General features: G+C 42.1%; 1 protein-coding gene across 7 annotated transcripts in view; it reads right to left on the bottom strand.

The window, feature by feature from the left end:
• LCOR (ligand dependent nuclear receptor corepressor) overlaps window positions 1-10,637 on the bottom strand; it is a 90,902-nt gene extending 80,265 nt beyond the window's left edge. For 3 of the 7 annotated variants that reach the window (XR_008840803.1, XM_056494643.1, XM_056494642.1), the window contains exon 1: window positions 10,458-10,560. Coding sequence is in view for 4 of the 7 variants with exons in the window: in XM_056494643.1 (XP_056350618.1) it covers window positions 10,458-10,554 (97 nt within the window). In the remaining 3 variants the exon portion in view is untranslated. Of the gene's footprint in view, window positions 1-10,457 lie in introns of all 7 variants that reach the window. The other 4 variants (XM_056494647.1, XM_056494646.1, XM_056494645.1 and 1 more) reach the window with 3 other exon arrangements.
• Window positions 10,638-10,979: the final 342 nt, after the last annotated feature.

The raw sequence follows: 10,979 nt of genomic DNA on the forward strand, positions 1-10,979 counted from the left end.
AAGATTAGTCACAGGCAAACAGATGATTTAAGAACAAGAACCAATCTGTCACAGGAAAGGAGTGCAGCCTCCATGGCAAAGTCAACTACAGCTCTTCAACATCTTTAACACATGAAGTAAAATTTTAATCTATTTTAAAACTGAGTAACTTGTTGAGTAGAGTAACCTCTGAACTCTATTCAATTCTGTACTGTTTGCATGCTCAAACTGTGACCTCAGCTATGGTTCTAGCAAAAAAAGAATGAGGTGGACAGGGGCCAGGATGGAGACTATTTGGGTTGTGATACTCAGAACAGCAGTGCACCAAGGGATTACCAAACAGCTTAGCATCCATCCCATACCCCAAATGCCTTTTAGTCATTAAAATAAATAAATCCATGTCCTCTTGAGACCTGGAATGTAGTTCACCTGTTGTTTCAGGGCATCTGCCAATGCACTGCATAGAGACTACATCAGTTTATGCTCAGGCCTTCATATTTCAAGTTCCTTTCACAACCATGTAAGGGAGGAATGCAATGAAATCTTTAAATCTAACACAAGCTAGCAGGAGTTTAGCCTTCATAGCAAGATTCTTGGAAGGGAAAAATACAGAAGCTCTACATTCATGGAGTGCAGTTCTGTAAACAGACCTACTTAACACCACTCTACCCTTTTTTCAGAAGTCAGATTTCAAGTTGAAATTTTCCAGACTTAGTATCCTCCATGATATCCATTTATGGATAATATATACTTTTAAATAGCAAAGTATGAGAAGAGGAAGTAAAAGATAAAAATCAATTCTAATCTAATGGATCACTAAGTATCTCATACTCCTTATGAGTTAGGAACTCATACTCCTTAACACCTAGAGCCACTTCAGAAAGGGAAAATAGTCCTCATTTAAGAAATAATTTTGAGCAGTAATTTTCAAATTATGGAATCCTGAAAAGCATAAAAACCCCACACAAACTGAAACTATTGGCAATAGCCTTGTTTTTCCACAGTCGCTTCTTGCCAACTTCAGACTGAAAAACACTGATTTAAGAGAGCTCTGGCAAAACACAGTTCTTCTCTCAATGGTTTAGACTTGTTCAAGAAATAAATGCAGCATCCCTGATGAATTCAAAAGATCATACGCAAAATGGACCTCTGCATGGCCTATGTCAACTGAGCACTACAGCCATTCATTCCCAAATGACTGCACATCACCCAAGGAAAACTGCAGAGGCAAGACCAAGGCATTAACTTTTGTGAGGAGTTTGTAAAAAATACTCCTGTAAGATACAAGAACTAGGTTCTCACAGCATCTTACCATACAGTCCCAGATGATTACATTTTTCTTATTTTGTATGAATGCATGGGATTGACAAGGACGACAGAAAAGTAAAAAAAAAAAACAAGAGAAATGTGTGGGCAGTAGTTGGGCATATAACCAGAAATACCAAATTTAGTGTTATAGTTGATACAGTTTTGCCCACCAAGTATAAGTTAGACTAAACTAAACATTCATGGGAAATATTTCAGGGAAAAAACTACTTTTTCCCCCTCCAAAAGATTTTGACACTTAGTTTTGACAAATACTCAGTGCATTTGTCTTACACAACACATTCTGCAATATGAATACTCATCTAAACATACACATAACTAATACTTCACACTTAGTTTTTCCCTCACATTTCCTCATCCTTTTTCTCAGTTTTTTAGTATTTTGAAAGATAGTAAGGCACCGCATGCAGATAAAGAATAACCACTAAGGTCACTGAAACTTTCAATTTTCAGTCAAATAAGAGCAAAACATTTCCAAAGGACATTTAAAACCAGCAAGGAACACTCCTCTTACTTAGCAAAGAGGACAATTAGATCAAGAAATAATTACTGACAAAAAAATGCAGTAGGTTTTTTTTAAGAAAAGTTTTTTCACTGTTTGAAAGTAAACACTGTCAGATGGTGTTTTTCTTCATAAGATGAAAGGAAGACCCTTGAGAGAAACTCCAGAAGTGAGATTCTGGTATCATATAAACTTAATTTTCACTAATGACTTTAAAACAGGAGAGAAAGCTAGGGATAAGGTAGCAATGCTCCTCCTATTCTGAAGGATGTAAATGGAATCACTGCTTTAAGAAGATTGCTTTAAAGTCTGTTTAGATCAGAAAAGGAAATAATCTACACTCTTTCCTATTCTATTCCATTTCACTCTGCAAAAGTAAGTTAAGCATCCACTTCTGAAATTTATTTTTTTTTTTTATGCAAAGGATACAACAGCACGTTTTCAGAAACACATCTAAAGACCATGATAAAGCATCACCTAGACAGCAGCTCTCATCATTTTTGCCACAATGACAAATCTTAACCCAGGAGATGACCAAACTTGAGACAAAGGTCTCCTGTAACACTAGCTTATCTTCAACTTGTTCACAATGAGGACCAAATAACTTCCAAAGAAGGCAAGAAGTAAGCCAGGTTGCTGTTTAAACCAAAGCAAATCCATTTACTGCATTCAAATATACAAGAATATTTTTCTAGAAGCCCAAGACTACAGGTCACAAGGCACAAGCTGAGAGAACTCTGCTGATCACAAGACTCCCCATCTGAAGCGCATAAGCACATCACTCCATCACTCTGACTAATCTGTGACAAAGTTTCAAAACTGGCCTGAAAGTTAATCTGCACAAGCAGACCACCAAAGAGCTTTGTGCACATGAATCGCTGTGGAGAGTTTAACAGCTGCAGGGCCTGTCCTTGCAAGGCTGAACTCAAAAGTTTATTACACAGGTAACACAGCAAGCTGCCTCCGGTCACACAAACACAGCAGCAAGAGGAACCAAACAGCACACTGCTACAGACTCATTCTAGACCCCACCACAATCACAGGAGCCTCAGTACCAAGAACCAGCCTTGAAGTATTAAGAGCAGGGAATTACAGGCTGTGGGCTGAAGCTTTCACATCATTTTGTTAGGGGAACCTACAAAAAAAAGAAATAAAGAAATTAAGGACTCTGACTCTTGACTACCTGTTCCTATTCTAGCAGTTACTCGATTTTCACAACGACCACCCCTGCAGCAGCAGAGGGCAAAGGACATCAGATGGACTCACCTCTCCAGTTACACACTGAAACACCTGTACTATAAGTGTATGCAAATAGCAATCAAAGACAACCAGGAAAGTTTTCATTAGTAAACTCAGCTCAAGAGTTAAGATAGTCTGGTGGCTTCTGATGTCTTTCCACGCTGCTGGATTCAGCTTCTGAAAGCTTCCTTTGTTAATGAATACTAGGCTCTTGTCCAGTACTCTTTTCTCCCCCTCTACTCCCTCCCATAAAATATCATGGTCCTCAGGGCATAAGGAACATTCTTTGTCTTCCTGCAAGTCTTCCTTGTGCAGCCACTTTGCCACCCCTCCTAGAAAATGCAAGAAGTACCATCCTTTCTCTTCTCTGTAAGAAGGGTGGAAAAAACAGATGGAGATGTCATCTCATAGCAATTTTACCATAGAAGAACTGGTGTTCTGCAGAAATGTTGCAAAACCATAACCTCTACTTTATCTTTCATGTGTCAGCAGCATTGATGTGCAACTCAAATCTCCTCCTTAGCGTTTAGAGTTCAATTTTTTTGTCAACTCACCATAAAGATCACGTGATTCTACACACAACATAGAAGGTGAACTAAATCCAAGGAAAAAGGTAAATTACTTAAAGATATGCAGAGAAATAAGAGTAAGGCACTCTTCAAGAGAAAAAGAAAGAAGCTGAAGCTCTCATTTCCCAAAATGGCCACATAGATTTATCAGAGAAATGAGAAACCCCAGAGGCCTGTAGATACAAGGAGAGGAGATATAAAGCTGCAACTTATTAAAGAGGAACTGGTTAGGAAAGCAAAGCCCACAGTTCATTATCAGGGATAGAGCATGAAGAGGGAGATTGCTTCAATCTTCCTGCTTCTGCAATGAACATGAAGCACACAAAAATTAACACCTACTCAATGAAAGATGTATTTTTGCATGTATGACAATACCAGTTGAACTCCAGTCTCAACTCCTCATTCTCTGCCTCTTCTTCCTCTGCAGATGTTGTAGGAAAAACAACCAAACAAAAAGACTGTTTTCTAGTCAGGTCTAGTCAGAGAACTGATTCACCAAGCTGCCACACATAGTTATGCTTGAACAGAGAGGACTATTTAAGCCAGTTTAGACAGCACTACTGTCAAACATAACCACAGTCTTTAGCATGGTTACAAGAAACAAGACACAAACTAGAAGACTCTGTGCCTTTGGAGTAGGCTATTCTACCTACTTCCCTTCCCCCCACAGATGTGATCCCATTGAGTGTCAATGTTTCAGGTGAGCTCTCCTGATCATCTCAATCCCAGATAGGATAACTCAGGTTACTACATATCACCAGAAGATTAGCTGATTTTGCAGGCTTCTCTCAGTTTAGTAAAAATACACACTAACGTCCCTCTTAGACAGAAGCAAACCCTAAATTGGCCTAGCCCATCCCATCCAACCCTGCCCTCAGAAAATCCCCAAAGCTCTGTATTTCTCAGAGAGTTATAAATATCCATCCCAGCAACCTTTGAGAACCAAAGCCTCATCCTCCTAAGAGTGAAGACATGTATACACAGAAGAGTAAGGAAGAAGATTGGAAAGGCTCCTGTAAAATACTGCAGTAATGTTTGCTCTGCCCCAACCTGTAAGACAGAGCTAATATTCTTTAACCCTATTAAATCCCTGTTTTTCCTCAAACCTTGCCTAAATTGACTTTTAGGAAGTATTCTTGTTGTAATTTTACAATACCAATGAAAGAACGCAAATTCTCAGAGAAAAATAAACAAGTAAATAAAAACCAAAACCAAGCAAATCCCAAAAAACCCATAAAGATACATGACAGTACTTGCCTGGATGTGTGATGGCCTAAGATGGCAGAGTATTGAGTCACTAAAGTACCACATGATAAGGATTTAGACAACTGAGCATAGAAATTGGATTTTTTATCACCCAATATTAATTAAAGTGCAGTTACTGGACTTATATATATAACAGCATTTGAACTATCATCAACATATGGCACAAACTGTCAAGAAACAGCTTAAAATTTTAGAACAGTCCTTCAGGTTCTTGTTTAAAATGGTACTGTACCACAAAGCTGTAAATCTGCAACACATACATCCTAACACAAATGCTAAAAATACTTTATCTAGGTGGATTTTTACTATTTTCTACATGCATGGACCGGATGATTGCAATTAATTTTGTGGATTAGATTAGAGTGGATGAATTTTGAATGTCAGTATTTCTTAGTTAAAAAGTCCAAATGCCTATACTTCATGCAGGACATACATATCCCAAGAAGGAAATATCCCACCTTGCAATGATTGTTTTACCTCACACAAATTAAAATACATTTTTATTGAAATGTGAAAAAACCCCAAATGATTAGGCCTAGTCTGAAATTTCATGTCACAGGCATCAGAAGATGATCTCAAGATGATATAACTCAAAGTGATTATCAATAATTTTTTTGAGCATGCTTTTGATTGGTTGACACCATCCCTGAAAGGACAAATCCAGAGCGATTTGTAGTGAATTCAAAGAGGTATTTGGAAAAGATCTAGATTCTAGATTCATCCCACACAGTTCAACTTCTACTGCTCTTCAGACACATACCATCCTTCCATGCACATTTAAAGTAAAGCTAAAAATCAAACTGTAAATTTTACTTCTTCCAAGTAAGGATTTTTATTTTTAAATGATAGTTGTCTCAATCTTTTCCTGGCGTAACTTTGTAATAAAAGGATAATTCTCATTCCCTCTATTCATACTGCCAACAAGCAGAAATATTGGAGCATAGAACAGATCTTCTTCAAAAAGCCTTCAGCTTCTATACTGTAAAATTGCTGTACAATGGATTTATACTAATAAAGAAGCCACAAGCTGCAGCTACGTGCAAGCAGATTGAGATAACACAAACAGCACCACTCACACGTTTGCTGGGGACAAGGCTGGGGTGCATCTAAAACAAATACCAGTATAGAAGAGCCCTACATTTAAACTTTTAACTTGCTTTTTATTATTATTTTTCATCAACATTACTGCTATAATAAGCTTTCTCAATTTGGAACAAAGAAAAACAATCTGACCTTTGAACTAGAACTACGTTAAACACTTGGAGACTCGAGCCTACTTTCAAAACCAGATAACACAGCTAACTGTTTGGAAGCAGCAGCTAATTCATATCACACACAGGCTGGAGCTATACAGGAGCCATAATTAAGATAAGAAAAGTAATAAAGATTTCAGAATTATTCAACTGCTATACACCTTCTCTTGATTATTATTATATTCTAACACTTCCTGATGTATCGTATTTCTTTCTCAGAATCCACACTTTAATCCTAAGTATCCAAGGTTACAGAAGACCACCATCATACAACAAACTAAACAGAAAGAGATCAGGTACTTAGGTTGCAGTATTTAATCAGCAACAATAACTTAAAAAAAAAAAAAAAAAAAAAAAAAAAAAAAAGGAAATTGCTTCAGTTTATTTTGACAGCATAACGGCTAAGCAGCATTTCAATGAAAGACTGGCAGAGCTCAAGATGATTGGAAATCTTATGAGGATGTTACAGGTTTTTTCCTTGAAATCCTCATTTTGCTCCCAAAACCAGAAACACTGCTGAAGAGTAGTGAACCATTCTCTCCCCGCCCCCACACCCCCCATACAGACCATAATTCAGTCAGGGAGTCTCCAAGAGTACAGCTAATATTTAACAAAGGGCCAAGCATCACCAGCTAGAAGAAATGCATGTGATCACCTCACGCTACTCCAGTGATCACGCAGCGCTGCCATGCTATTAACTGCCTCTATAAAAGGTGTCAGGAGGGTTTCAGGGATCTGCGGGTTATTTCCTTCTTCAAACTCCCCATTCCTTAGCAGATCCAATCTCATCAATCATTTCAAATTCAGCAAATGTCTGAGCACAAGATGATTAGAGGCTGGGAGAAGGCAAAAAAAAAATTAAAATCACCACATGCCTTTGTGTCTAGGTATCTGCTTCTGACCACTGAAAAAAATGTTAACACTCCAGACTGTACAGAGAACACATATGTCAGCATCAGACAGTTATAATCTGGCAACACTGTCTCTACAAAGTCCTACCAGGGCACCAAGATCCAGGCACCAGTGCCAGCTACCCCTGCTCTGTGGTTCCACAGTCCCATTACAACACATTGCTAAGAGAGCTCAGACACCCTTTCTCCACACTTCCTTCCACCTCCAGGCCATGCATGTTGCTCCCTTAATTTCATCACTGATCAACACAACTGCTCACAGACCTATGCTCCACCAGTCTCACCATCTCCCTCCTCGCCAAAAGGGGTGATGCATGACAATGAAGGAAGGTTTCAGCCAGATCAGTTCCCTGAGCTATCTCCCACAAAAAGCTACACTGGGACAACCAAAGATGCAACTCTGTGACAGATCAAGCTTATCTGTATCTCTGCTGTCTTGTTCTCACTCTTTTCCCTTCCACCAGCTTCGCATTCTCATACTCTTCCCTGAGCTAGTGCTGGTAATAGCTGGACCTGCCAGCCAGTTCAGGGAGCAATACCAGCAGAAAATTATTCTACTCCCTCCGAAAGACGTTTTCTGCTAGGACAGCTCCTCTGAATTGACTCCTTGTGGGCAGGTGGTCTGTCAGTCCCTCTGTGGTTTTGCTCCCTTAAGAGCACAAGCTTAGTTTGACAAATTGCCATGAACCCAGAGTCCAAGGGAGCAGCCAACTGCAGAAGCAAGAAACAAGAGGGGAAAGTGAATTACTTAAGCCATCTTTATTGCCAAATGCACTAGTTCAAACCACAGGTATATTTTTTCTGAAGGCCACATAGTGTGGTATTAGAATGACTTTTCAGGAGATGATGTCAACACAAAAAATCCCACACACCTCATTTACTTTCAGAACTAAATATGAATGAGTATTTCTGATTACTACAAGAAAGATTTTCCCATACTGATACATAAATATTAGAAAGCAGACTGTTTATTACAGAAAAATATTCTCAAAGACTTCTACAAACAGCAAAGGTGAATTAGAACATTATCTCATTTAACAGACTACTTCCGAATCCCATGGAATATCATCAAAATTCACTTAAAAAAGATGACGAAGGTATATTTAGAGCAAGGGGTTAAGATCGCAACATAATTTCAGCTGGAGATCCTGGACAAGTGCAATAAACCTTTTATAATTGCATAAAAATATGAAAACAAAAAAAGGCAACACATTTACATGACCCAACGATTTATGCAAGATTCATACTAGGAATGAGGCAGGTCCTGAAACCTCATAAAGCTGATCAGTTTGAAGCTGAAACTATTTACAACATACTGCCATCAAGATAAAAGTCACAGAGCACTGTTACACTTTGGACTTTATTTTTTTAAAATGGTATTGTACTTTACCTCCAAAAAAACCACAGTCAACTCTGTGCTTAAAAGCGTTCTCAAGATCCTTTGTTAAAAACACACAGAGGGACTTTCAGAGAAGGAAATCTTTTGGAGGAAGAAAACGTATCAAATTTAGGTATGAGGAACAGATATGCAAGGGACAAGGAGAAGAAGCAATTCACCAGAAGTTGGTAATTTAAATAGCTTTAGGGAAATGGAACAGGGTGTGTATTAATGGGGGTGGAGGTGGGGTGTTTGTTTTAAGTTTTAGCACTCAGGGTTGCTAAGAACTTCAGTAGCGCAGTGCTTTTCTTGAGTCTGTAGACATAAACTTCTCTAGCTACCCAAGATTTTCCCAGAGAGCAGCACAATGAACAGAGACAATTCTTGCATTTGATCCCAACACAATATCTTCTATAACAGCTTTGAAACTGTCCTTTTTGGTTTTTTTCTTCTTCTTCCTTTTTTCTTCCCCCCAAATTTACTCCTCACAGCTATCTAGTTAAACTCCGAGCAGTAGGACAGCTCCACTGGAGGATGCAAGGACCCAATGCTAGAGCAGCAGGGACTGAGAGGAAGATGAGGTGACATGCTGCAAATAGAGAGTTTAGAGAGGACTAGAACAGCTGAGCCCCAGCAGCTTGAGGTAAGAGGAATAGAGAAAAGGAGATAGAAGTAAAATAAAACTGGTTCAAGCAGAAGTGGAAAAAATGTTGCAGAGACAGAATGAAAATAAAATCCCACAAACTGAATCTACAAACATCAATTATTCGTTGGAAGGAAAACCCAACACTTTTATGCAGTGTGAGTTTCTCAGTAACATATTGCCCATCAGTTGCTTTATGCATAAAACAAATTAATTGTTTGAGTTAATCTGAAGTTTACAAGCATCTAGAGCACACTTTTATATTACAGAAGTTTAAACATTTAGATGAAGCCAAAAATATAGACAGCAGTTACACATCCTGGTGTAACCAAAATTGGTGTTTCAAATCCCTGATAATGAACTGGGATGCTGAGCTAACTGACAATAAGAGGTTTAACTCTGCACCCAAAGAACTAAAGTGAATCTGTGACTGTTATTACAGATTACCTATGCTGAGCAGTCACTGGCAGATTATGGCCATATTTGCATATTTAAAAATAAAATGAGAATTTGAGCTCAATTAGAAACAGAAGCCCAAACAAGATGAAACACACCAATGTGCTAGAGAGGTGCTAAGATTACTCTGCAAGTTCACAGTCTACTGTTCTCAAACCTTTTTTCTTTGGAGACACACACAGAATTACTGGCCTAGAGCTGACATTTATGTGAATGTTGGGACCCATAGAAAAGGTCTCAATTTCTTACTAGGGAAAGAAAAAAGGGCAAAATGTGTATTTTGAATGGAAAAAGTTACTCGAGATGAAAGGGACTTCTTTTTCAAAACCTCAGACATTCGATTGCAAGAAGCCTACCCAACAAGAAACGCGCAAAGAAGAGGAGGAGGGGGGAAGAAAAGGAGGTGGGGGGAGAACAGAAAAGCAATCACACATCCTTTTAACCCCACGGCCCCGCTCCGGATTCACGGCGTCAATCCGGCACAGCGATCCACAACTTTCCGCCTCCCCCGCCGCTCCTCCCGCCGGCTCCGCGGCCGCGCTCCCTCCCGCCTCACCGGGCCGGGGGCAGGCGGGCCGGCCCGGGCTCGCCCCCGGCCACTGACAGGCGGGCCGCTCCCCGCCGCCGGGCGCGGCCCCACCGTAAACAAGTTTGAAGGGGCCGCGGCCGGGCCGGGCCGTGCCGAGCGGGGAGGAGCGGGCGCGGCGCTGACAGGGGCCGCACAAAAGGGCAGGGCAGGACCCCCCTCCCGGCTCCCCCCCTTCGGCGCAGGGCGGGGCCCGGCCCGGCGCGGCGCCTCACGGCGGCCGGCGGGGAGGGGGAGCGGGGCGGGCCCGCAGGCCGCGCCGCCGCTCGCCTCACGGCCCCCGCTCCGGCGGAGCCTCCCGCCGCCGCGGGGCCCGGCCCGGCCTCCCCGCCGCGCCGCCGTCCCTCACCTACACAGTGAATGAGCTTGTGTCGCCACGAATCGAGCTGGTGGCGGACGCCGCGCCTCTGGATGGAGCACTGCTGCCGCCCGCACGGGCTCGCCATCTTCTGGGCGGGGGCGGGGCGGGGGCGGTGGCGGCCGGCGGGGCGGGGGGGAGGGAGGGAGGGAGGCAGGGCCGCGCGCGCCGCGCTCTGACACGCCCACTCGCGCTCGGCGCCCGGCCCGCCCCGCGCATGCGCCGCCCGCCCCCCGGCGACTCGCACGTGCGGCGGTGCCGCGCCCGTCCGTTAGGGGGCGCTGTGCAAGCCCGGAGCCTTTCGTGAGGGAGCGGGAACGCCCTGAGGGGGTCATCGTGTTCTTAGAGGTCATTGTGTCCTGAGGGGACATCCCACCGCTTAGGGGTCACCGTGTCCTGAGGGGACATGCCACCGCTGAGGGTACACTGTGTCCTGAGGGGACAGCTCACTCCTGAGGGTTCACTGTGCCCAAAGCTGCAATCTCTCTTTGAGGGGACGTTTCTGCCCTGAGC

This window comes from Oenanthe melanoleuca, chromosome 6, assembly GCF_029582105.1.
Source record: "Oenanthe melanoleuca isolate GR-GAL-2019-014 chromosome 6, OMel1.0, whole genome shotgun sequence".
In the NCBI taxonomy this organism is placed as follows: domain Eukaryota; kingdom Metazoa; phylum Chordata; class Aves; order Passeriformes; family Muscicapidae; genus Oenanthe; species Oenanthe melanoleuca.